Genomic DNA, 27,415 nt, shown 5'->3' on the forward strand with positions numbered 1-27,415 from the left:
TTAAATCTTCAAGTTCCTGGGTGTATATGGCAGCACTGTGATGCAGCGGTAGAGTTGCTGCCTCACAGCGCCAGAGACCCGGGTTCCATCCTGACTAAGGATGCTGTCTGCACGGCGCTTTTACATTCTCCCCGTGACCAGCGTGGGGTTTTCTCCGAGATCTTCAGTTACCCCTCACACTCCACAGACTTGTAGGTTTGTCGGTTAATTGGCTTGGTGTAAATTTAAATGATCCCTAGTTTGTGCAGGACAGTGTTAATGCGCGGGGATCACTGGTTGGTGTAAACTCGGTGGGCCGAAGGGCCTGTTTCCACACTGTATCTCTAAACTGAACAAAACTAAACTAAATATCTCCAACCATTTTTCCTGGACTAACCAACCACATTGAAGATTAGGGATTTTGTGGAGCGTAGGAACAGGTCCTTGATGTTAGGACCTGATGTCTGTGTCAAACTTTTTGTCTCTATCTTCGGTTTAAATCAGCATCTGCAGTTCCTTCCGACATATATCAGGTGTGATACTGTTTGAATTAATTTATTGTCTTGCAGCTCAGTGGACAAGTGACAGCAATTTGGCCGCCACAGGTTCCTCTGTTTCGTTCCCTGGAACTGATAAGAAATTCAATAATTTGTACTGGGACTTCTCAGATTCCAGCAGGGTTCTCTTCATTACTGAAGTGCATGAAGGAAATCTCATCATATATGAAAAGTACAAGAATCGAATTAAAGTTAACATATCAAATGGATCATTTCAATTAAAAGATGTCAGAAAACCAGACAGTGGCCACTATTATATGATGGTGGACTTAGACCCACAGAGGACCAGAATTCTAAATCTTGAAATCATTGGTAAGTAGCCATAGAGTTTGTTATTATTTCAATTAAATGGTGACAGTGTGCTGAGGCATTTTCCATTTATTAATTGCCTTTAAGCTCAATTAAGTCAAGTTTAGTTCATAGATATAGACACTTTGGCCCACTGAGTTATTACTTGAAATTAGAGAGTTTAAAGTTCATACCATCGGGTTCTAAGATGCCTAAGTGGCATAGTGAAAGATATTTACAATATACATCAATGACTTGGATGAAGGGATTAAAAGTACCATTAGCAAATTTGCCGATGATACAAAACTAGGTGGCAGTGTGAACTGTGAGGAAGATGCTATGAGGTTGCAGGGTGACTTGGACAGGTTGTGTGAGTGGGCGGATGCATGGCAGATGCAGTTTAATGTGGATAAGTGTGAGGTTATCCACTTTGGTGGTAAGAATAGGAAGGCAGATTATTATTTGAATGGTGTCAAGTTAGGAAAAGGGGACGTACAACGTGATCTGGGTGTCTTAGTGCATCAGTCACTGAAAGGAAGCATGCAGGTACAGCAGGCAGTGAAGAAAGCTAATGGAATGTTGGCCTTCATAACAAGAAGAGTTGAGTATAGGAGCAAAGAGGTCCTTCTGCAGTTGTACAGGGCCCTAGTGAGGCCGCACCTGGAGTACTGTGTGCAGTTTTGGTCTCCGAATTTGAGGAAGGATATTCTTGCTATTGAGGGCGTGCAGCGTAGGTTTACTAGGTTAATTCCCGGAATGGCGGGACTGTCATATGTTGAAAGACTGGAGCGACTAGGTTTGTATACACTGGAATTTAGAAGGATGAGAGGGGATCTTATCGAAACGTATAAGATTATTAAGGGGTTGGACATGTTAGAGGCAGGAAACCTGTTCCCAATGTTGGGGGAGTCCAGAACCAGGGGCCACAGTTTAAGAATAAGGGGTAGGCCATTTAGAACAGAGATGAGGAAAAACTTTTTTAGTCAGAGTTGTGAATCTGTGGAATTCTCTACCTTAGAGGGCAGTGGAGGCCAATTCTCTGAATACATTCAAGAGAGAGCTAGATAGAGCTCTTAAGGATAGAGGAGTCAGGGGGTATGGGGAGAAAGCAGGAACGGGCTACTGATTGTGAATGATCAGCCATGATCACATTGAATGGCGGTGCTGGCTCGAAGGGCCGAATGGCCTACTCCTGCACCTATTGTCTATTGTCTATTGATATATAATATAAGAAGATAACTGCAGATGCTGTTACAAATCGAAGGTATTTATTCACAAAATACTGGAGTAACTCAGCAGGTCAGGCAGCATCTCGGGAGAGAAGGAATGGGTGACGTAAACGGTCTGAAGAAGGGTCTCGACCTGAAACATCACCCATTCCTTCTCTCCCGAGATGCTGCCTGACTTGCTGAGTTACTCCAGCATTTTGTGAAAGATTGATTATTGGACTTGACTGGAGCTTACAAGCTAATGTATGAACATTGTATTCTCCAATTTCAGGTGACGAACCTACTCCGATGACTATTTTCTTGAACACAATTTAATAATTGGGATTTAAGTTTATGTGATGTAATCCCTAAATCTGAAAATGAGCAGACCTGGAAACATTGATCTGTGAAGTTTAGTTTAGTTTATTGTTATGTGTACCGAGGTACAGTGAAAAGCTTTTTGTTGCATGCTATCCAGTCGGCCGAAAGACTATACATGATTACAATCAAGCCATCTGTGCAGTGTACACTTACAGGATAAATGGAATAACGTTTAGTGTAAGATAAATTCTAGTAACGTCTGCATAAAGACAGTCCGAGGGTCTCCAATGATGTAGGTGGTAGCTCAGGACCACTCTAGATGGTGATAGGATGGTTCAGTTGCTTGATAACAGCTGGGAAGAAACTGTCCCTGAATCTGGAGATATGTGTTTCACATTTCTGTATCTCATTTCTGATGGGAGAGGGAGCGTTCAGGGTTAGACTCATTTTTGATGATGCTGGTGGCCTTGCCGAGACAGCGTGGTGTAGAGAGAGCCAATGGAATGTCATTAATAGACATGAAAAGAATATAAGGTAGACACAAAATGCTGGAGTAACTCAGCGGGTCAGGCAGCATCTCTGGAGAGAAGGAATGGGTGACATTTCGGGTCAAGACCTTTCTTCAGACTGATGTCAGGGGAGGGGGCGGGACAAACATAGAATGTAGTCGGAGACAGTAGGACTAGTGGGAGAACTGGGAAGGGGGAGGGGATGGAGAGGGAAAGGAAGGGCTATCTGAAGTTAGAGAAGTCAATGTTCATACCGCTGCGGTGTAAACTACCCAAGCGAAATATGAGGTGCTGTTCCTCCAATTTGTGCTGGGCCTCACTCTGACAGTGGAGGAGGCCCAGGACAGAAAGGTCAGATTGGGAATGGGAGCGGGAGTTGAAGTGCTGAGCCACCGGGAGATCAAGCAGGTTAAGACGGACTGAGCGGAGGTGTTCAACGAAACGATCGCCGAGCCTGCGCTTGGCCTCGCCGATGAGGAGAAAGGATGTAGAGACGAAAAGAATGTAATCAGGCTGATGGCAGATGGTGGCTGAGAAATGTGAATCATTCTATTGTGGGAAGATGTTTGAGAAATGTCAACGTAACCTCGAGGGCATAGTCCTAAATGGGGTGTGAGAGAGATGGGGGTGAGAACCTCGTGACCTGGTATCAAGACAACAGCCTTTCCTTTCACATCCAAGGACCCAAACAGTCTTTCCAGGTGAGACAAAGGTTCACCTGCACCTCCTCCAACCTCATCTATTGCATCCGCTGCTCTAGATGTCAACTTATTTACATCGGCGAAACCAAGCGCAGGCTCGGCGATCGCTTCGCTGCACACCTGCGCTCGGTCCGCATTAACCAAACTGATCTCCCGGTGGCCGAGCACTTCAACTCCCCCTCCCATTCCCAGTCTGACCTTTCTGTCATGGGCCTCCTCCAATGCCATAGTGAGGCCCACCGGAAATTGGAGGAACAGCACCTCATATTTCGCCGTGGCAGTTTGCAGCCCAGTGGCATGAACATCGACTTCTCCAACTTTAGATAGTTCCTCTGTCCCTCCCTTCCCCTCCTCCTTCCCAGATCTCCCTCTATCTTCCTGTCTCCACCTATATCCTTCCTTTGTCCCGCCCCCCTGACATCAGTCTGAAGAAGGGTCTCGACCCGAAACGTCACCCATTCCTTCTCTCCCGAGATGCTGCCTGACCTGCTGAGTTACTCCAGCATTTTGTGAATAAAGCCTTTCCCTCAATGTCCGCAAGACAATGGAGATAGTGATCGACTTGAGAAAGGAAGTGGTTCACATGCCCCAGTCTGCAGTTATGGCGCCAAAGTAGAGATGGTTGAAAAATTTAAGTACCTCGTAGTAAATATCACCAGCAGCTCGTCCTGGACCACCCACATCGAAGCAAAGGCCAAGAAAGCCGGCCGACATTTCCACCTCCTCAGAAGGCATCGGAGCGTGGCCAGGGTGGTGTGTGTCTCCGATGATGCTGGCTGCCTTTTTGAGGCAGTGACTCTTGCAGATCCCTTTAATAAATCTGCAATTACTTTTGTATACTTGAGGTAAAAAAAAAGGATTTTGTGCCGTGGCTCATTGACTGTTGTTCTCCAGATCCTCTCTCCACACCGTCCATCTCCAGTGAATACAACCCTGAGACCCACATGGCTGTGCTGAACTGCACGGTGCAGAGAGGGAGAGCTACTTCCATTCTGTGGATCAGAGAAGGGGTTGTTCTCCCAGTGAGCCAACGGCAGTCCCTGTCTGATGGGAATGTAACTTTTACCATTTGGAACGCAGAGGGATCAGACTCTGGCTATTACACATGCAGCGTGGAAAACCAAGTCAGTCGAACCAACAGCACCTACCAGCTGATCATCAAGGGTAAGTCTACAGGGTTTTGGCAAAGGTCGATTGCACAAATGTTCACCATTTGACCCAGGTTGTTTATGCTACACAAGAAGTGGCATGGAGGTGCATCGGTACAGTTGCTGCCTTGTAGCTCTTACGGCGCCAGTGACCCAGGTTCGATCCTGGCTGCGGGCCGTTTTAAATAATAGAAGATAGACACAAAAAGCTGGAGTAACTCAGCGGGTCAGGCAGCATCTCTGGAGAGAAGGAATAGTTGACGTTTCGGGTCGAGACCCTTCTTCAGACTGAGAGTCAGGGGAAAGACGTACCTTGAACATCTGTACGGAGTTTGTTCGTTCTCCCCGTGACTTGCATGGGTTTCCTCCCACACTCCATAGATGTGCATGTTTGTAGGGTTAATTGGCTTGGTATCAATGTAGGATAGTGTTAATGTGCAGGGATCGGTGGTCGGTGCGAACTTGATGGGCCGAAAAGCCTGTTTCTGCGCTGTTTATCTAAACTAAATTAAATAAAACTAAAGAACTCCTCCCAACTCTTGTTATCTGACCTTATCAGCAGAAAATATCACTCCGTTCTCCCCAGTGTGTTTAACTTCTGGTTTAGTTTATAGATACAGAGAAACAACGCGGAAACATGTGCTTCAGTCTACTGAGTCCGCACTGACCAGGGATCCCCGCACACTAACACTATCTGCGGAATTCTCTGCCTCGGAGGGCAGTGGAGGCCAATTCTCTGAATGCATTTAAGAGAGAGCTAGATAGAGCTCTTAAGGATAGCGGAGTCAGGGGGTATGGGGAGAAGGCAGGAACGGGGTACTGATTGAGAATGATCAGCCATGATCACATTGAATGGCGGTGCTGGCTGGAAGGGCCGAATGGCCTCCTCCTGCACCTATTGTCTATTGTCTATCCTACACACACGAGGGACAATTTACAATTGTACTGATGTCAACTAACCTACAAACCTGCATGTCTTTGCAGTGTGGGAGAAAACCCACGCAGGGGAGAACGTACAAACTCCGTGCAGACAAGCACCCGAAGTGAGGACCGAACCTGGGGTCTCTGGCACTGTAAGGCAGCAACTCTACCACTACGCCATCGTGCAGCCCATGTTGTAAAGGTTGATTGCACAGAGGCTGGCCAAATGTCCCATGTTAATGTTTATGCTTCACAAGCCCCTCTCCACACTTGTTATCTGACCTTATCAGCATATGTTATCATTCCGTTCACTCCAGTGTGTTTAACTTCCCTAAGAAATACCCTATACAGTTTGCCCAAGGCACTCTACACTCCAAGCGTTGTTAGGCAGCGACTCTACCGCTGCGCCACCGTGCATCGTGCTCCATGCACGTGCAACAACAGCCCTGGTTCGCCGCTGCGAGAAGATAAGACAGCACTAAGAACTTCTGAAAGTTTGTCGGCACCAGAAACGTGCGGACTCTTTGTGTATTGACCAGGAGAAGTCTGCTGTGTGATTATGGATTGTACACCAGAATCAAAGAACTTCATTGTACCTAGATGTGTGACAATAAAATATCACTGAATCATTGCATTGAATCAAAAACAAGATAGATACAAAGGGAAGTCTTCTCCACATCGTAGACATTTAAATTAAAATCTACAGGAGGTAACCAAAGGTGATTTATTTTGTCGTAGGGTATGACTCCCATCCCAGAGCGTGGGTTGGATTGTACCTGTCCATATTCGTGGTGATCACATCGGTTCTCGTGTTCAGCGCTCTGTTGGTACATGGTGAGTATTCATTCTCTGGTAAAACCGTATCCTTGTATGTGGTGGTGTGGACTCAGTCAGAGGGTGGTGAATCTGTTGGATTCATTGCCACAGATGGCTGTGGAGGCCAAGTCAGTGAATATTTTTCAAGGCAGAGATAGTGCGGGTGTGAAGGGCTGTGGGGAAAAGGCAGGAGAATGGGTTTAAGAGAGATTGGTAGATCAGCCATGATTGAATGGCGGAGTAGACGTGCTAGGCTGAATGGCCTAATTCTGCTTCTGTGATGCACCACTACTGACTGCGACATGAGCGACAGGCACATTGAAACATCACCATCTCCTCGTTCCTCTCCAGTTCACAATGTCCCAATGTTGGGCCCCATCGCTATAGCATCAGTACATCTGGAATGAGACCCTGGAACTATCTGGCAAGGTACACTGTGAAAAGAGCTTCTCCCTAAGAAATGCAGCAGTTCAAGATATGGCAGATATTTAAACAACCTTTTCATTTCACTCCGTGGAAATTCATCCCAACTAGAATCAGGATCCCGGAGAAAACCGAAGATCTCGGAGAAAGCATAAGCAGGTCACGGGGAGAAAGTACAAACTCCGTACAGACAGCACCCGTAGTCAGGATCAAACCCGGGTCTCTGGCGCTGTAGCCACACGGCAACAACTCTGCCACTGCACCCCCCCTCCCCCCCAAGGATAGATATTGGGAATGAGTGGAGCGTGAGTATCAAAATAGAAAACATGCAAATATATTTACATTTTCGCGCTACTATAATATATTATGTGGTCATGGACTTTGATAGTGGGAATAAAGGCATAGACCAGTTTCTAAATGGGGAGAGGATTTGGAAATCAGCGGTGCAAAATAACTTGGGAGTGCTGGTGCAGGATTCTCAATCGGTGAATTTGCAGGTTGAAATGGTAGTAAGGAAGGCAAATGCAATGTGAGCATTCATTTTGAGTTGACTAAAATATAAAATTAGGGATGAAATGCTGAGGCTTTATAAGGCCACTGGTCAGATGCATTTGGAGAATTGTAAGCAGGGAAATCTCATTAACTTTACCGACTTTGGAGACATTCTCCTCCTCTCTCTGACGAGAGTTCTGCAACTCCCTACCGGAGGGGCCGCTGAGAAGCCGAGGGCGGAGCCTCGCGGGACGGAACCCGGGCCTCGCGGGTCGAGGGATCCAACGGCCAATGGCCCCTGGGTCTTTGGAGCCCGCGGCTGGGGCCCGGGTCGGTGCCACGGAGGCGTCCGGAGAGGACCCGGCGGCGATAGTGGAGAGGTTGGCGCGGTGACCGATGAAGGTGCCGACCGACGGACGAGGAAGGACCACGTGGGGATGAGGACGCCGCTGCCGGGGGAAGCAACAATGGCGGACCCAGCGTATGATCAGCGTTTGTCAGCACTGGGCCTGTACTCACTGCAGATTAGAAGAATGTGGGGACCTTATTGAAACTTACAGAACAGTGAAAGGCTTGGATGGAGTGGATGTGGAGAGGATGTTTCCACTAGTGGGAGAGTCTAGGACTAGAGGTCACAGCCTCAGAATTAAAGTATGTTCTTTTAGGAAGGAGATGAGGAGACATTTCTTTTGTCAGATGGTGGTGAATCTGTGGATTTCTTTGCCACAGAAGGCTGTGGAGGCCAAGTCAGTGGATATTTGTAAGGCAGAGATAGATATATTCTAATTTAGTACAGGTGTCAGAGGTTATGGGGAGAAGGCAGGAGAATGGGGTTCGGAGGGAGCGATGGTTCATGATTGAATGGCGTAGAAGACTTGACGGGCAGATTGGCCTAATTCTGCTCCTATCACTTATGACTTGAGGACCTTATGAAAACAAGAACAGTGCGAAATTCCTTCTGACATTCTCAGAGGCTGTGCATACATTTATTAGCGTCGTATCGTAGTGTTCACAGAAATATCCTTACATTAGGCACCCTCGTATATATGGGGTAAAAACGTATTTGAAGTGTGCGAGCACTGTGTGCAGTTTTGGTCTCCAAATTTGAGGAAGGATATTCTTGCTATTGAGGGCGTGCAGCGTAGGTTCACTAGGTTAATTCCCGGAATGGCGGGACTGTCGTATGTTGAAAGGCTGGAGCGATTGGGCTTGTATACACTGGAATTTAGAAGGATGAGGGGGGATCTTATTGAAACATATAAGATAATTAGGGGATTGGACACATTAGAGGCAGGAAACATGTTCCCAATGTTGGGGGAGTCCAGAACAAGGGGCCACAGTTTAAGAATAAGGGGTAGGCCATTTAGAACGGAGATGAGGAAGAACTTTTTCAGTCAGAAGGTGGTGAAGGTGTGGAATTCTCTGCCTCAGAAGGCAGTGGAGGCCAGATCGTTGGATGCTTTCAAGAGAGAGCTGGATAGAGCTCTTAAGGATAGCGGAGTGAGGGGGTATGGGGAAAAGGCAGGAACGGGGTACTGATTGAGAGTGATCAGCCATGATCGCATTGAATGGCGGTGCTGGCTCGAAGGGCTGAATGGCCTACTCCTGCACCTATTGTCTATTGTCTATTGAATATCTGCAGTTCTGCATATTTTATGAAGTGTGTAAAATTATGAATGAATTTTGATTTGTACGTAAAGAAGGAAAAAAACGCCATGATGTAAGTGAGTTCAAAGATTGTTATTGTTTTTTGGGGTCAGTTCTATGAGAATGGTGAATTAATCCTATGGTCCAGATGGACTAAATTTTATTCAGAATAAACATATTTCGCTTGGGCAGTTATGAATATTGACTTTTCACTCACTTCAGGTAGCCCCGGCATTCCCTCTCTCTCTCTCTCTCTCTATCCCTCCCCCACCCAAGTCGCACTAGCTTCTCATTTTCACCCTGCAAACAGCTAAGAATGGCCTGTTTCCTTTACCATCGTTACTTTTTTGCATATCTTTCATTCGTTGTTCTTTATCTCTCCACATCACCGTCTATATCTCTCGTTTCCCTTATCCTTAACCAGTCTGAAGAAGGGTCTCGACCCAAAACGTCACCCATTCCTTATCTCCAGAGATGCTGCCGGTCCCACTGAGTCACTCCAGCTTTTTGTGTCTCCTCTTTTGTAGAGCCCCTGCACGTAAGGTCATAAGGTCAAAGGGGGTGACGCACAGAGTCGCTCAAGCTTTCTGGAGGACAAGGAAGCTTCCGGCATACACTCGTCACACATACAACACGTACGTTCTTACCTGTGCTGCCTGTCCCGCTGAGTTACCCCAGCATTTTGTCTACCTTCGATTTAAACCAGCATCTGCAATTCTTTCCTACACGGTTTGTCCGTTCCACTGCAAAATCTCCTCAAGCTGTGTCCACTGTGAAGAAGTTCTCCTCCTCTCTCCGACGAGGGTTCAGCAACATTGTCTCTCACTGCTCCCCCTCTGTGATTCCGCTATGATATTTTGTCAGGCCAAACCCTTGGCCATCCTTTCCTCCTTAACTTCATCTAGCCTGGCTACACTCCCTGCCTCCATTGTCTTCCAATTCCAGCATCGACTGGTGTCCATAACCTTAAAGGCTTCACAGGAATCTCTTTTGACATCTAACCAGAGCCACTGCAATTGGTCTCCTGCATACCAAAGCAAGAAAAGAACTGTAAAATATAAGTCAACTCATTTTCGTTAAGCCCTCGAGAAAGACACAAAGTGCTGGAGTAATAGACAATAGGGGCAGGAGGAGGCCATTCAGCCCTTCGAGCCAGCACCGCCATTCAATGTAATCATGGCTGATCATTCTCAATCAGTACCCCGTTCCTGCCTTCTCCCCATAAGCCCTGACTCCGCTATCCTTAAGAGCTCTATCTAGCTCTCTCTTGGATGCATTCAGAGAATTGGCCTCCACTGCCTTCTGAGGCAGAGAATTCCACAGATTCACAACTCTCTGACTAAAAAAGTTTTTCCTCATCTCAGTTCTAAATGGCCTACCCCTTATTTTTAAACTGTGGCCCCTTGTTCTGGCCTCCCCCAACATTGGGAACATGTTTCCTGCCTCTAACGTGTCCAACCCCTTAATAATCTTATACATTTCGATAAGATCTCCTCTCATCCTTCTAAATTCCAGTGTATACAAGCCTAGTCGCTCCAGTCTTTCAACATATGCAGGTCAGGCAGCAACTCGGGAGAACATGGACAGGTGATGTTTTAAGCCGGGACCCTTCTTCAGATCAGTCTGAAGAAGGGTTCCAACCCGATACATCAACTGTCCACGTTCTTCAGGGATGCTACCTGACCTGCTGAATTATTCTGCCATACGTGCCTTTCTCTGGTCTTAACCAGCATCTGCAGTTCCTTGTTATTACAAGCCCCAAGGCTTGTGATTTGTGAGTTCTGCAGCTGGTATCTGGCTTGTCATCTGTCATCACAAGAGCATCTTAAACTTAAATATCATCTTCACCATCGAAAGAGGTTCCAAAGAACTCTACGACAAATGGCACAAAATAACACAAGGACAAATTAATCCACCCAATCAATGAGTAAGGGTAGAGAGAATGTGGGAAAGAAGTTACTGGGGGATATGGAGACATTCCCAGAGCTCAGAGCCAGAGCTCAGAACCAGAGCAGAGAGAATTATATTCCATAAGTCATTTCCAGAAAGGTGGAAACAAAATAGAAAATTTGAATAAAAAAGGTTTGCTTTACAAGGAGAGAAATATTGAGGAATATATCTTGTCTATTTTCAGCTATGTGTTGAATTATTTATTTTGATATGAATAATTAAAACAAAAACAGATTTATTTAAAAAAAAATTTAAACATTCTGCTAAATATCACTGTAAAGAGTTACAAGAGTGCTGATGCATAAAACATAGAAAATTTAAATGCTATATGTCAAATGGTGCTTTGGCCTTTATTTCCGAAAGGAAAAATAAAACCAGAATTTGAACCAAATAATAAAGAATAGTGAGATCACTCAGCAGTCAAGTAGTATTTCCTAGAATCCTAGAGGAATATAGCACCTAACAGGCCATTTGGCCCATCATGTCCTGCTAATCATCAACAATCTAGCAAAATCAATCTCACCTACAGTACTTCATTTATAGTCTTTTATGCCTTGGAAATTCAAACGTTCATCCAGCCCTGTCTAATGTCCCTCTGACAATGACCAACGTTGCATCCTCCATGGGGATCAGGCCCTGCAGGAAAGTCTCTCCCATTTTCATTAGTTCTCCCTACCTCTAATTGCACAAACCTGTCTTCTACAAGAATGAGCAAGTGTTGTGGATTATCCTGGGGTGGTGAGATTGACATGATTCAACAGGCCCCAAACAGTAGCCTTGACATAGGGTGCAAGTTGAATCAGGAGATAAAATTGGCGTGTCAAAAATGTAATGCTACGGTGGTTATGGGAGATTTCAACATGCAGGTAGACTGGGAAAATCAGGTTGGAAATGGACCCCAGGAAAGAGAGTTTGTAGAGTGCCTTCGAGATGGATTCTTAGAACAGCTTGTACTGGAGCCTACCAGGGAGAAGGCAATTCTGGATTTAGTGTTGTGTAATGATCCTGATCTGATAAGGGGACTAGAGGTAAAAGAGCCATTAGGAGGCAGTGATCACAACATGATAAGTTTTACTCTGCAAATGGAAAGGCAGAAGGGAAAATCGGAAGTGTCGGTATTACAGTATAGCAAAGGGGATTACAGAGGCATGAGGCAGGAGCTGGCCAAAATTGATTGGAAGGAGGCCCTAGCAGGGAAGACGGTAGAACAGCAATGGCAGGTATTCCTGGGAATAATGCAGAGGTTGCAGGATCAATTTATTCCAAAGAGGTGGAAAGACTCTAAGGGGAGTAAGAGACACCTGTGGCTGACGAGGGAAGTCAGGGACAGCATAAAAATTAAGGAGAGGAAGTATAACATAGCAAAGAAGAGTGGGAAGACAGAGGATTGGGACTCTTTTAAAGAGCAACAAAAGTTAACTAAAAAGGCAATACGGGGAGAAAAGATGAGGTACGAGGATAAACTAGCCAATAATATAAAGGAGGATAGCAAAAGTTTTTTTAGGTACGTGAAGAGGAAAAAAATAGTCAAGGCAAATGATGGTCCCTTGAAGACAGAAGCAGGGGAATTTATTATGGGGAACAAAGAAATGGCAGACGAGTTAAACCGTTACTTTGGATCTGTCTTCACTGAGGAAGATACACACAATCTCCCAAATGTTCTAGGGGCCGGAGAACCTAGGGTGGTGGAGGAACTGAAGGAAATCCACATTAGGCAGGAAGTGGTTTTGGGTAGACTGATGGGACTGAAGGCTGATAAATCCCCAGGGCCTGATGGTCTGCATCCCAGAGTACTTAAGGAGGTGGCTCTAGAAATAGTGGAAGCATTGGAGATCATTTTTCAATGTTCTATAGATTCAGGATCAGTTCCTGTGGATTGGAGGATAGCAAATGTTATCCCACTTTTTAAGAAAGGAGGGAGAGAGAAAACGGGTAATTATAGACCAGTTAGTCTGACATCAGTGGTGGGGAAGATGCTGGAGTCAATTATAAAAGACGAAATTGCTGAGCATTTGGATAGCAGTAACGGGATCATTCCGAGTCAGCATGGATTTACGAAGGGGAAATCATGCTTGACAAATCTACTGGGATTTTTTGAGGATGTAACTAGGAAAATTGACAGGGGAGAGTCAGTGGATGTGGTGTACCTCGACTTTCAGAAAGCCTTCGACAAGGTCCCACATAGGAGATTAGTGGGCAAAATTAGGGCACATGGTATTGGGGGTAGGGTACTGACATGGATAGAAAATTGGTTGACAGACAGAAAGCAAAGAGTGGGGATAAATGGGTCCCTTTCGGAATGGCAGGCAGTGACCAGTGGGGTACCGCAAGGTTCGGTGCTGGGACCCCAGCTATTTACGATATACATTAATGACTTAGACGAAGGGATTAAAAGTACCATTAGCAAATTTGCAGATGATACTAAGTTGGGGGGTAGATGCAATAAGGCTGCAGGGTGACTTGGACAGGTTGTGTGAGTGGGCGGATACATGGCAGATGCAGTTTAATGTAGATAAGTGTGAGGTTATTCACTTTGGAAGTAAGAATAGAAAGGCAGATTATTATCTGAATGGTGTCAAGTTAGGAGGAGGGGGAGTTCAACGAGATCTGGGTGTCCTAGTGCATCAGTCAATGAAAGGAAGCATGCAGGTACAGCAGGCAGTGAAGAAAGCCAATGGAATGTTGGCCTTCGTAACAAGAGGAGTTGAGTATAGGAGCAAAGAGGTCCTTCTACAGTTGTACCGGGCCCTGGTGAGACCGCACCTGGAGCACTGTGTGCAGTTTTGGTCTCCAAATTTGAGGAAGGATACTCTTGCTATGGAGGGCGTGCAGCGTAGGTTCACTAGGTTAATTCCCGGAATGGCGGGACTGTCGTATGTTGAAAGGCTGGAGCGATTGGGCTTGTATACACTGGAATTTAGAAGGATGAGGGGGGATCTTATTGAAACATATAAGATAATTAGGGGATTGGACACATTAGAGGCAGATAACATGTTCCCAATGTTGGGGGAGTCCAGAACAAGGGGCCACAGTTTAAGAATAAGGGGTAGGCCATTTAGAACGGAGATGAGGAAGAACTTTTTCAGTCAGAGGGTGGTGAAGTTGTGGAATTCTCTGCCTCAGAAGGCAGTGGAGGCCAGTTCGTTGGATGCTTTCAAGAGAGAGCTGGATAGAGCTCTTAAGGATAGCGGAGTGAGGGGATATGGGGAGAAGGCAGGAACGGGGTACTGATTGAGAGTGATCAGCCATGATCGCATTGAATGGCGGTGCTGGCTCGAAGGGCTGAATGGCCTACTCCTGCACCTATTGTCTATTGTCTATTGTCTATGGCAGTGTATGTATGTTGTGGTATGTAGCGTGAGGTTTGCAGCTGCAATACGTTTATTGGGATGAAGTTAAGTACCCTGATGTGATTAAGCACTGTAATTATGTGGTGCCATTCATAAAGATTTTTGGTTGGGGCTGAGGTGTTGCAAGTTTGGTGGCCATTTTGGCTTCGGAGTCTCTGGCTGAATTCTGGCCAAAAACTACGACAAAACTACGACCGAAGATGGTCCCGATGAACAGGCAGCCATAGTAAGTGCTTTCTCGAAGAGAAGTGAGCATTTAGCTGACGGCCCACTTTCAGTCAACCCCCCACCATGTGATTCGTCATGCATGATGAGAAACTAGGAGCCGACGGAAATAGAAAAGAAAAATCAACATTAGCAAGGTCATGTTGCAACTGCGCAAGACATTGGAGAGATCGCATTTGAGTATCGTGTCCAGTTCCGGTCATCCTTATATAGGAATTATGTTGTTAATCCAGAATGGAGGGTGGTGGGGAGGGTGCTCTTGTAATTGAGAAGATAAACACAAATTGCTGGAGTAACTCAGCGGGACGGGCAGCATCTCTGGAGAGAAGGAATGGCTGACGTTTCAGGTTGAGACCCTTCTTCAGAATTCAGGGTCTGAAGAAATGTATCATTCCAAAACGTCACCCATTCCTTCTCTCCAAAGTTACTGCCTGTCCCGCTGAGTTACTCCAGCATTTTGTTTTGTATCTTCGGTTTAAAACAGTAACTGCAGTGCCTTCCTACATATCTTGTATTAGAGAATTTACATTTCAACGTCACTTCACATCAATCCTAAAAACTAAACCCAACTCTTTGTGCCATGAATTGGGTGCTTGGTACATGTTCCCACGTCAGAGGGGAAGCTGATAGAGTTGCTGCCTCATAGTCCACCAGGTCCATTCCTACCATTGATCACCCATTAGTTCTATGTAATCTTGCCCTCTCCCACTGCTTTCACACCAGGAGCAATTTACAATGGCCAATCAGTCTACAAACCCGCATGTCATTGGGATGTGGGAGGAAACCGGAGCAAGCCCACACAACAAACGTGCAAACTCCACACAGACAGCACCCGAAGTCAGGATCGGACGTGGGTGTCTGGCGCTGGCTGTGAGGATTTGATTATTTTCGAAGGATTTGTTAGGCGAGGACAAACAAAAGCAGTCAGAATTTGCTTTTTGGAGTTCTGTCGGAAAGCAGAGACTCTCTTTGTTGAAAGAGTCCTCTAATTAGGGAGGATTTGTTCGTGTTTCTGAAAATCGTAGGAGCGGCAGTGGCTGGCGGAAGGCCAAGTTGCACTTGAACTGGTGGGAGCTGAGTCTGGAGCGGTGTTTGTGGTCTGTAGCATCGGAAAGCTCCCTCCCACACCGACTTTGCCCGGTCCAGGTGTGCCGGGTAAGTACGGCAACAGTGCATTGGATTTTCGTTGAAGCCGGGAGGGCGACCGAGACCTGGGGAAGAAGCCTCCGGAAGCTCCATTTTCTACGACGGGAGGATTGGCACGGACTTTTCCCTATCTTATCAGGAGGAGACTGCTTCTGTTGCTTTGCCAGGAAAACCTTCACAAGACTTTAAACTGCTGCAAATGCGTGGAGGTGCAGCAATAGCAGAAAGACTGCTTTGACTTATAAAATACTGAGACGTTTTGTTTTGCTCCACGCCCTAAAGATGGCGGCCCCTAAGAATTATGCAGCTGCCGTACAGTCGGCAGTCTCCGTGACTAAGGGCCATGAGTCATTGGGGCGTATATATGAGGTGAAAGTGACCTTGCAGGGCAACATTACCTTCAAGGCTGTGCTAACCGCGCTGGGGGAGACTGTTGGCAAGAAGGCCATAATCGCAGGCGCGGTGGTCAGTGGGAAGGCTGTTGTCATCCTAAAGACTGAGCAGTCGGTGGCTACCGCACTGGAAAGGGGGATCACGGTGGCTGGGATTTACATGGCGGTGGACCCATGGGGACGGCCCGTGCTGCCGGTCATGCTGTCCAACGTTCCCACTTATGTTCCGGACGCGCTCCTGCTCCCACATGTAACTAAGCTGGGGGAGGTGCGGTCTGGGCCCACCAAACTGTTGCATAGGTTGGATGATCCCGAGATGCAGCATGTATTAACGTTCAATCGCCACGTGTACATACAGCTGGCACAGGGGATTGATATGGAGGGGAGTTTTGAGGTTGAATGGGAAGGATTCTGCTATCGCGTGTTTTGTAACACGGGCCAAGCACGCTGCCATGCATGCAAAGAGGTGGGGCATTTCCGCAGGAATTGTCCCAAGCCCCGGGCTGCCAGCTCTACCAAGGTGGCCCAGGATGAGCAGGTAGATGGTGGGGCGGAGGAACAGGCTTCAGCAATGGAGCTGACTGTACCACCGCATCCTAGTGGTTATAAGAGGAGGAGGCGTGCGTCCTCTGACACGGAGAACGGCCCTGAAGGTCAGGGGCGACCTGAAGGGAGGCGTTTCTCCCCTGTTGAGGCAGAGCTCCCAGTGCACGCTTCCTGTGGGCAGGAGGATGCCTCTGTAGTGCACGGACCACCTGAGAGTGGTGACACACTACCCGAGGGGGCTGTTCCCCCAGGGATTGCGTCCGCTGGCTTAGAGGGTGACCAGGGGAAGATTGATGGGGGGGACTTGAGTGTGGGGGTGGGTCCCCAGCCCATGCTCCCTGTTGAGGCTACGAGTCCTATTGAGGGGTGTGCTGCCCCACCGGCTGAGGGAGCAGGGGAGACTCCGGGAACATCGCCCCCTGAGGGCCAGAGCGAGATGGTTCCCCTGGTGGTGGGGGACGGGGACTCTCTGGGTGACGGTGCTGGGGCGGGTGCCCTGTGTGCGAAGGAGGACAGGGTCATTTCGGATCGGGTCCTTCGGTCGGACTCCAGACGTGCCCTCTCACTGCCCGCCCCGGAGACTTCCTCCGACATCACTGCTCCCCAATCCGGTTACAGAGGGCGGTGGGGGTGTGCAGGAGCCTGGCCATTTACCAGGCAGCTTGCCACAGTTAGAGGTACCGGTACCTGCCCCCGTCACTGATCCTGGGGGTGGGATGGTGACGGAGGAGGGACCGGGTGATGTGGCCGACCCGCCCACCTCACAGGGAGGGGTGAGCGAGGCGGCTGGGAGTCAGAACTATCCAGACTCGGGCTCAGACATTGAGTGGGAGGAGGAGGGGACGTGGAGTCCAGCGACAGTGAGTTGATGGACTGTCCCACCCGCAGCCCCATGTGTCGGCTTGTTGATATTTGGGAACTCCGGAGCTTTCTGAGGGACAGCAGAGGGAAGAGGAATAAGGCAGATCTGGCTGTTGACCGCTGGTCGGACCTGACGGTACCCTTGCAGTCCATTTATGCCATCCTTCAGGAGGAGGAGAACGAGGCAGGTGTATTGAAAAATGAGCGGCGCCAGCTCCAAGAGCTTTTTAAGTCCCTAAAGAAAGGGCAGAGGGCTCGGGGAGGCTCCATTCCATCACGGGGGGCTGGTAAAAGTTCTTGTGCGCTTTCAAAATGAAGCTCACTATAGCCAGCCTGAATATTAATGGGGGCAGGGGGTCTCTCCGTAGGTTTCACCATCTCTCGGTGCTGAGGGACGGGAGGTACGCGGTGAGGTTCCTGCAGGAAACACACACTGTGGCTAGTGACGAGCCCACCTGGCTCCTGGAGTGGGAAGGGGGAGTCTACATGAGCCATCTCACCTCCATTTCGAGTGGAGTGGCCTTCCTGTTGGCCCCATCTTTCCAGCCGGAGATCGTCAAGGTGCAGGACATAGTACCAGGCTGGTTGTTGTGTCTGGCCGTGTGCCTGGATGGCGTGCCGTTACACTTTATTAATGTGTACGCCCCCAAGAGCGGTGCTATGCAGACGCGGTTAACACAAGAAGTGACCGAGCTGTTGAACACTATCGATCGGGGGGAGTGTGTTTTCCTGGGGGGTGATTTTAATTGTACCCTTGAGGCGAGAGATCGCTCTGGCATTCAGCGCGATCCGGCAGCGGTCAAGACATTAAGGGAGTTGGTGGATTCTTTTGAGCTAGTAGATGCTTGGAGGAATTTCCATCCCAACTCCAGTGCCTTCTCGTACAGGTTTAAGGGGGGTGGTTCCCGTATTGACCGTGTATATGTGTCTAAGGCTTATGTGTCCTGTGTCTCGGCAGCCTCCATGCGGTTGGAGCCGTGCTCGGACCACTGCCTGGTGCGAGTGGACTTTATCCCGACGCGCACACAGGCAGGGTCCGCGTACTGGCACTTCAACAACCGGCTGCTGGAGGAACGCCGGTTCCGGGATTCATTCAAGCAGTTCTGGGCGGAGTGGAGGGAAAAGCAGGGGCGTTTCCCTTCCCTAAGGCAGTGGTGGGATGTAGGGAAGGCTTACGTCCGTCTGTTTTGCCAGGACTACATGAGGGGGTCGACCAAGGGGCGGGACTCCAAGATCGGACGGCTTGAGAGAGAGTTGCTCGACTCGGAGTCTCGCCTGGGTCAGACGGAGGGGGACTCGTGTGAGTGGGAGGAGTACCAGGAGAAGAAAGGGGCACTGAGGGACTTGCAGCTGAGGAGGTCCCGGGGCGCGTATGTGAGGTCGCGAGTCCAGATGTTGAACGATCTGGACCGCGCCTCCCCCTTTTTCTTCTCCCTGGAGAAGTGCCGAGGTGCCCGCAGGCAGTTTGTCAAGTTGCTTGCAGACGATGGCCCCTCCGTCACGGATCCGGAGAGGATCGGTGCCTCAGTTTGGTCGTTCTATGACACTCTGTTCTCCGAGGAACATCTAGTGGGGAGGCACAAGGGGTGCTGTGGGAGGGCTTACCCGTAGTGTGCAAAGAGGTGGCCGAGCGCCTTGATGATCCCCTAACTCTGGAGGAGTTGACTGGTGCCCTGCACCAGCTCAGGAGGGGCAAGTCTCCGGGGCTGGATGGGCTGACTGTGGAGTTTCTTCGAGCCTTCTGGGATGTCCTAGGGGGCGACTATATGAAGGTGTTGGGGGAGAGCCTGGCGACCGGGGAAATGCCCTTCTCGTGGCACAGGGCAGTCGTGGTCTTGCTGCCCAAGAAGGGCGATCTCCGCCTCTTGAAGAACTGGCGCCCTGTCTCTCTTCTCAGTACGGGTTACAAAGTCTTTGCACGGGCATTGGCCAATCGCCTGGGGCCCGTGCTGTCGCATGTGATCCACCCTGACCTGTCCTACACAGTCCCGGGCCGGTCCATCCAGGACAATATCCATCTGGTACGGGACCTGATCCATCTGTGCCAGAGGGCTGGTCAGTCAGTCGCCTTTCTCTCCCTTGACCAGGAGAAGGCGTATGACCGGGTGGGACACGACTACCTTCTCGGGACTCTGCGGGCGTTTGGATTCGGACCCCATTTTGTGGCCCTGGTCCGGCTCCTATACGCTGCTGCAGAGTGCCTGGTCAAGGTCAATGGCTCTTTGTTGGCTCCCATTCACTTTGGGAGGGGGGTTCGTCATGGATGCCCCATGTCCGGCCAGCTTTATTCCCTCTGTATGGAGCCATTCCTGTGCCTCCTACGGAGGCGGCTGGCAGGTTTGGCTTTGCCGGGGCCGGGGGTGGAGGTGGTTCTCTCGGCCTACGTCGACGATGTGCTACTAATGTTCACCGACCCGGTTGACCTGCGGAGGATGCGTGAGTGCCAGCGGGTGTTCTCAGCCGCATCCTCCGCCAGGATCAACTGGGGGAAGTGTGCTGGGCTCTTGGTGGGTCAGTGGCAGGTGGACTCCCTGCCGGAGGAGATGGCAGTTTTTGCGTGGAGCACCACGCACCTCCTCTATCTGGGGATCTACCCGAGTCCCACTGAGGGGGCTTGGCAGGCGAATTGGCAGGAGCTGGAGGCGAAGGTGGTTGCCCGTGTGGGGCGCTGGTCAGGCCTCCTTGGTGTGTTATCATATCGGGGTAGGGCTTTGGTCATAAACCAGCTGGTGGCCTCTCTGCTGTGGTACCGGCTGGCCACTCTGGTCCCGTCCTCTCGTTTCATCGCCATGAGACAGAGGAGGTTAGTTAACTTCTTCTGGGGTGAGAGGAACCACTGGGTCTCTGCTGGGGTTCTGAGTCTCCCGTTGGAGGAGGGCGGTCAGGCGCTGGTCTGCGTCCGCACTCAGGTGGCGGCCCTCCGACTCAGGACCCTGCAGAGGTACGTGTACTCCGAGTGCCCTCCCAGAAGGCACTCGCTGGCCACGTACTTTTTCTGCCGGGGGCGCTGCCTCCAGGAGGGATCACGGCTCCCGGTAGCGGGCATGAGTCAGCGCGCTAGGCGGGAGTTGCCTGGTTTTTACCGTGATCTCCTGAGAGCCAGGAATTTGGTCACCTTCAGCCAGGGCGCTGCTCCTCAGGGGGAGGGGGGTGCTGTGGTTGTGAGGGGGGCCGGTCCTCACCCTGTCACGGTGGGTGTCGAGGAGAGGCGTGTGCGTGGAGCGATTCCGACCGGGCTTAACCCCGCTCCGTCGGAATTGCTCATCGGGCCCACGGCCCGGGTCCCTTCCCGAGAGCCGGCCCCACGCAATATGAGCCGCCTTTCCCAGATGCCCAGCGTGCCGTTCCGTGACGCGGAGAGGCGCGTTTTGTACAGGCTGCTCCTGCACACTCTCCACTTCCTCGCTCTCGTCTTCCGTCCGGACACGCCCTGGCGGTCCGTGTTACCACCTGATGGCGGGAGCGGTCCCCAGTGGAGGTCTCTAAATAAGGGGGTCCTCCCGCTTTACATCGGGGACCTGGGGTGGAGAGTGTTGCATAAGGCTATAGCCTGTAACAGGTACTTGAGCCGGTTCACGGTCTCGTCTGCCGCCTGTCGCTTCTGCGGCGAGGAGGAGACCGTGTACCATTTGTATACAGAGTGCGTGAGGTTACAGCCCCTGTTCCAGTATCTGAAGGGGCTGCTCCTCATGTTCTGGTTCCATTTTAGCCCTACGCTTTTAATTTTTGGGCACCCGGTACAGAGGGGGGAGGGTCAGGAGGGAGGAGGGGGTCTCCCTGTCGGTTTGCTCCTGGGCCTGGCCAAGATGGCCATTCGCGGGTCCAGGCAGCGGGCAGTCGACGGCCTCACAGAAGTCGGCTGCCTACCCCTGTTCCGGGCTTACGTCCGTGCCCGCGTGTCCCTGGAGAGGGAACACACGGTGTCCACGGGGACTCTGGAGGCCTTCCGGGAACGCTGGTCGCCGCGGGGGGTTGAATGTATATTGTCGACAGAGATGGCGGGATTTTAATGTGATAATTGTTTAATTTGTAAACTGCCGATACAGGCGGCTTTTGTTTGATCACATTTTGCTTAGTATGTTTGTATGTTTTTCTTTGGAATAAAACTTTTATATCAAAAAAAAGAAAGAAAAAAAAGTGGTCAGGACCGAACCCGGGACTCTGGCGCTGTGAGTCGGCAGCTCTACCGCTGCGCCACTATGCCACCCTAATACACACAGTAACATTTCAATAACGCAGAATGTTCCGGACTTTGATGGTGGTGGACAGGCGTTTTGGGATTTTTGGATATTATTTCTATTAAGACACTTTTATAGAGTCACAGGACCATAAGGGTTGGAAACAGGCCCTTTGGCCCAATTATAGTCATTGAGTCATACAGAGGGGAAACAGGCCCTGGTGGTATGGACCAAACACAGGCAAGTAGGTCCCGTAGAGATGGGGCACGTTGGTCGGCATGGGCAAGTTGGGCCGAAGGGCCTGTTTCCATGCTGTAGGACTATATGGCAATATGTGGCAATAAACAAAACCGAACTAAACGTACCTGTTTGGCTGTAAGTTTATTCTTGCTGTTGAGGATGTAGATCGCACTGTCCACCATGGCAAGAGATGCTTGTCCCTCATCTCCCATTTCAATCGTTATATGTGTGGTCTCATCGGGTAAATATTTATCCTTCGCAACATTGATCGCTATCTACAACGGACAAAAAAATTGCAGATTCTAATCATTGACCTTTACCGGAATAGAGTCATAGTGACACAGCTTGGAAACAGGCCATTCGGCCCAATTTGCCCACACCGGCCAACATGCCCCATTTACACTAGTCCCACCTGCCCGAGCTTTGTCCATATTCCTCCTATCCATGTACCTGTCTAACTGTTCCTTAAATGTTGGGGTAGTCCCAGCCTCAACTGCCTCCTCTGGCAGCTCGTTCCATACACCCACCACCTTCTGTGTGAAAAAGTTATCCCTCAGATTCCTAATAAATCTTTCCCCCCCTCCCCCCTAAACCCGTGTCCTCTGGTCCTCGATTCCCCTACTCTGGGCAGGAGACTCTGTGCGTCTACCCGATCTATTCCCCTCAAAATTTTATACACATCTATAAGATCACCCCTCATTCTCCTGCGCTCCAAGGAATAGAGACCCAGCCTGCCCCAACCTCTCCCTATACCTCACACCCTCTAGTCCTGGCAACATCCTCGTAAATCTTTTCTGAACCTTTTCCAGCTTGACAATATCTTTAGTTTACTTTAGTTTAGCTCTTCGGGCTAACAGAATCAAGGGATATGGGGAGAAAGCAGAGATTGGATCCTGATTCTGGATGATCAGCCATGATCATATTGAATGGCGGTGCTGGCTCGAAGGGCCAAATGGCCTCCTCCTGCACCTATTTTCTATGTTTCTATGTAGAGATACAGGGCGGAAGCAGGCCCTTCGGCCCACCGAGTCCGCACCGACAAGCGATCCCCGCACACTAACACTATCCTACACACACTAGGGACAATTTTACACTGATACCAAGCCAATTAACCTACAAACCTGCACGTCTTTGGAGCGCGAGAGGAAACCGAAGATCTCGGAGAAAACCGCGCAGGTCACGGGGAGAACGTACAAACTCCGTACAGACAACGCCCGTGGTCGGGATCGAACCTGGGTCTCTGGCGCTGTGAGGCAGCAACTCTACCGCTGCGCCACCGTGCCGCCCGAATTCATACAGTAACATTTCAATAATCCAGAATGTTCTGGACTTTGATGGTGGTGGACAGGCGTCTTGGGATTTTTGGATATTATTTCTATTAATACACTTTTATAGAGTCACAGGACCATAAGGGTTGGTAACAGGCCCTTTGGCCCAATTATAGTCATTGAGTCATACAGAGGGGAAACAGGCCCTGGTGGTATGGACCAAACACAGGCAGGTAGAACTCGTAGAGATGGGACACATTGGTTGGCATGGGCAAGGTGGGCCGAAGGGCCTGTTTCCACGCTGTATGACTATGACTGACATAATCTGTTTTTTCTTGTTCTGGTCTTTGCTACAAGGACTGTTACAGGTCTAAGATCACCCTGGCATTTCCTCTCTGTCTATCCCTCCAGCTTCCCCAACGTCACCCATTTCTTCTCTCCAGAGATGCTGCCTGTCCCGCTGAGTTACTCCAGCACTTTGTGTCTATCTCCAGTGTAAACGAGCATCTGCAGTTCCTAACTACATGAAACATAGAAAATAGGTGCAGGAGGAGGCCATTTGGCCCTTCAAGACAGCACCGCCATTCATTGTGATCATGGCTGATCATCCACAATCAGTAACCTGTGCCTGCCTTCTCCCCATATCCCTTGATTCCACGAGCCCCTAGAGCTCTATCTAACTCTCTCTTAAATCCATCCAGTGATTTGGCCTCCACTGCCCTCTGTGGCAGAGAATTCCACAAATTCACAACTCTCTGGGTGGAAAAGTTCCATCTCACCTCAGTTTTAAATGGCCTCCCCTTTATTCTAAGACCGTGGCCCCTGGTTCTGGACTCCCCCAACATTGGGAACATTTTTCCTGCGTCTAGCTTGTCCAGTCCTTTTATAATTCTATATGTCTCTATAAGATCCCCTCTCATCCTTCTAAACTCCAGTGAATACAAGCCTAGTCTTTTCAATCTTTCCTCATATGATAGTCCCGCCATCCCAGGGATCAATCTCGTGAACCTACGCTGCACTGCCTCAATTACAAGGATGCCCTTCCTCAAATTAGGAGACCAAAACTGAACACAATACTCCAGATGTTGTCTTACCAGGGCCCTATACAACTGCAGAACCTCTTTACTCCTATACTGAAATCCTCTCGTTATGAAGGCTAACATGCCATTAGCTTTCTTCACTGCCTGCTGTACCTGCACGCCAACATTCAGTGACTGGTGTACAAGGCCACACAGGTCTCGCTGCACCTTCCCTTTACCTAACCTATTCCAGCGTCTTTCCCACCACCGAAATCAAGCTAACTGGTCTGTAATTCCCTGTTTTCTCTCGCTCCTTTATTGAAAAGTGGGATAACATTAGCTATCCTCCAATCCACAGGAACTGATCATGAATCTATTAAACATTGGAAAATGATCACCAATGTGTCCACTATTTCTAGAGCCACCTCCCTGAGGACCCTGGGATGCAGACCATTAGGCTGGGACCCCAGTTATTTACAATATATATTAATGATTTGGACGAGGGAATTGAATGCAACATCTCTAAGTTTGCAGATGACACGAAGCTAGGTGGCAGTGTTAGCTGCGAGGAGGATGCTAGGAGGCTGCAGAGTGACTTGGATAGATTAGGCGAGTGGGCAAATGCATGGCAGATGGAATATAATGTGGATAAATGTGAGGTTATCCACTTTGGCGGCAAGAACAGGAAAGCAGAGTATTACCTGAATGGTGACCGATTAGGAAAAGGGGAGATGCAACGTGACCTGGGTGTCATGGTGCACCAGTCATTGAAAGCAAGCGTGCAGGTGCAGCAGGCAGTGAAGAAAGCGAATGGTATGTTAGCATTTATAGCAAGAGGATTGAGTATAGGAGCAGGGAGGTTCTGCTGCAGTTGTACAGGGCCTTGGTGAGACCGCACCTGGAGTATTGTGTACAGTTTTGGTCTCCTAATCTGAGGAAAGACATTCTAGCCTTAGAGGGAGTACAGAGAAGGTTCACCAGATTGATCCCTGGGATGGCAGGACTTTTATATGAAGAAAGACTGGATAGACTAGGCTTATACTCGCTGGAATTTAGAAGACTGAGGGGGGATCTTATAGAAACATATAAAATTCTTAAGGGTTTGGAGAGGCTAAATGCGGGAAGATTGGCGTTTTTTTCAAGGTAAGAATGTATCTGTTGCATGTATTGTTAGTGTCTGCTATAAGCTGCCATGTCCTCCAGATGGCTTGAGCGACTCCGTGCATCACGCACTTAAACCTTACGACCTTACATGCAATCCCCTAATTCCCTCTCTCTACCTTCCCAGTTCTCGACCAGTCTGACTGACATTTTACTGACATTTTATCTCTGTTTGCTTTGTTGTCAGCTTCTCCAAGCTAACAATGATATACTTTACATTTTCCTTGATCTGCAACTATTTTGATGTTTCGTTTTACCCTTCCATATCTCTGTGCCCCCCTCTCCCCTGGCCCTCAGTCTGAAGAAGGGTCTTGACCAGAAAACTCACTCATTCCTTCTCTCCAGAGATGCTGCCTGTCCCGCTGAGTTACTCCAGCAATTTGTGTCTACCTTCTGAGCACAGTGGAGACCTTTTAAAGCCAAAACTGGTGTTAAGGAAGGAAAGACAAAGAAACAAAGGGTGAGATCACGATTACTTGAACACAAGGACATTTTTAAATTTGGGATTTTGCACAGGCTGGACAATCGGTGTAGTTTCAGGGATACAAGAAAGAAGGAGAATATGACGACATTTTGCCAACACCTGCTCCAAAATAGGAATCAAACAGAAACACACGAAAACAGCCAGATGGTTCACGCAACATTTGTGAAACAACTGTCAGAAGGGCGTTAACTAATTTCGCTTTTCTATCTGGGACATATGACAATAAAACACTCTTGACTTTTGCTTTATTTCAGGTTTGCAGCCTCTGCAAGATTTCACTATCTTCCCGAGTCCCCGCCTCGCCAGATTACGCAGCCTGGGATCCCGCCCCGCGATGACGCATGCCAAGACCCCGCCCCTCGATGACGTAGACGGCGATCCAATCCCCCGCGATGACAAACCCCGAGATCCCGCCCACGCGATGACGCAGACAGGGGCCCGCCTCCGCGATGACGCAGCCTGATACCCCGCCCCCTCCCCCCCCGTGATGTCTCAGCGGGGGTCAAGCTGGAGCGCACTGCAGTGGATCACCACCTCACATCCTGGATTCTGGACTACCTTGCCAACCGACCACAGTATGTGAGGACAAAGGACCTGGTCTTGGACAGAGTGGTCTGCAGCACTGGGGTTCCGCAGGGAACAGTCCATTCTTGTTCACCCTGTACACTGCGGACTTCAGGCACAGCTCTGCAGACTCCTGTCTACTGAAGTTCTCTGACGACTCTGCCATCATCGGCCTCATCACAGGCGACGATGACAGGGCGTACAGAAAACTGATCAAAGAGTTTGTGGACTGGTGCCAGCGGAACTGCCTCCAGATCAACGCGGGGAAAACCAGGGAGATGGTGGTGGATTTCCGCAGGAGCAGCCAGGTCCCCCGACACCGGTGAACATCCAGGGAATGGACATCGGGAGGGTGAACTCTTATAAGTACCTGGGTGTTTACCTCACCAATAAACTGGACTGGACTGAAAATACCAATGTGCTATACAAAAAGGGGCAGAGCAGACTTTATCTGCTGAGGAGACTCAGGTCCTTTGGAGTGCAGGGGGCACTCCTAAGGACCTTCTACAACACGGTGGTTGCATCGGCCATTTTCTATGGAGTGGTCTGCTGGAGCAGCAGCATCTCAGCGGCGGAGGGGAAGAGACTTGACAAGCTGGTCAGGAAGGCCAGCTCTGTCCTGGGTTGCCCCCTCGACTCAGTGCAGGCGGTGGGAGAGAGGAGGATGATGGCAAAGCTAACATCGCTGCAGGACAACGACTCCCAACCCCTGCAGGACACTGTCACTGCACTGAGTAGTTCCTTCAGTGACAGACTCCTTCACCCCAAGTGTTTGAAGGAGAGATATAGGAGGTCCTTGCTTCCCGCTGCTGTGAGATTGCACAACCAGCACTGCTCCCAGCAGACGAGTCAACAGTAACAGTTAAGGAATACACAGTAAATTGATGACAATTTATCCTTGTCTTTACTTTTATTTATAATGAATGGTCTCTTGCTATCCACTTTGCTGCTGTAACACTAAATTTCCCCGGTGTGGGACAAATAAAGAAATATATTATTATTTCAAAAAGGTCCACTTCAA

The 27,415-nt window shown here is 49.3% G+C and overlaps 1 protein-coding gene across 3 annotated transcripts in view; it reads left to right on the forward strand.

The window, feature by feature from the left end:
* The window catches only part of LOC144591090 (CD48 antigen-like), a 40,797-nt gene extending 13,413 nt beyond the window's left edge, over nucleotides 1-27,384 (forward strand). For 2 of the 3 annotated variants that reach the window (XM_078395412.1, XM_078395411.1), the window contains exons 4-7: nucleotides 549-848; nucleotides 4,458-4,727; nucleotides 6,371-6,466; nucleotides 26,085-27,384. In XM_078395412.1, coding sequence (XP_078251538.1) covers nucleotides 549-848; nucleotides 4,458-4,727; nucleotides 6,371-6,466; nucleotides 26,085-26,293 — 875 coding nt within the window. In that variant the 3' untranslated portion in view covers nucleotides 26,294-27,384. The remainder of the gene's footprint in view (nucleotides 1-548; nucleotides 849-4,457; nucleotides 4,728-6,370; nucleotides 6,467-26,084) is intronic. The other variant, XM_078395414.1, reaches the window with a different exon arrangement.
* Nucleotides 27,385-27,415: the final 31 nt, after the last annotated feature.

Source organism: Rhinoraja longicauda, unplaced genomic scaffold (genome assembly GCF_053455715.1).
Source record: "Rhinoraja longicauda isolate Sanriku21f unplaced genomic scaffold, sRhiLon1.1 Scf000565, whole genome shotgun sequence".
Classification (NCBI taxonomy): Eukaryota; Metazoa; Chordata; class Chondrichthyes; order Rajiformes; family Arhynchobatidae; genus Rhinoraja; species Rhinoraja longicauda.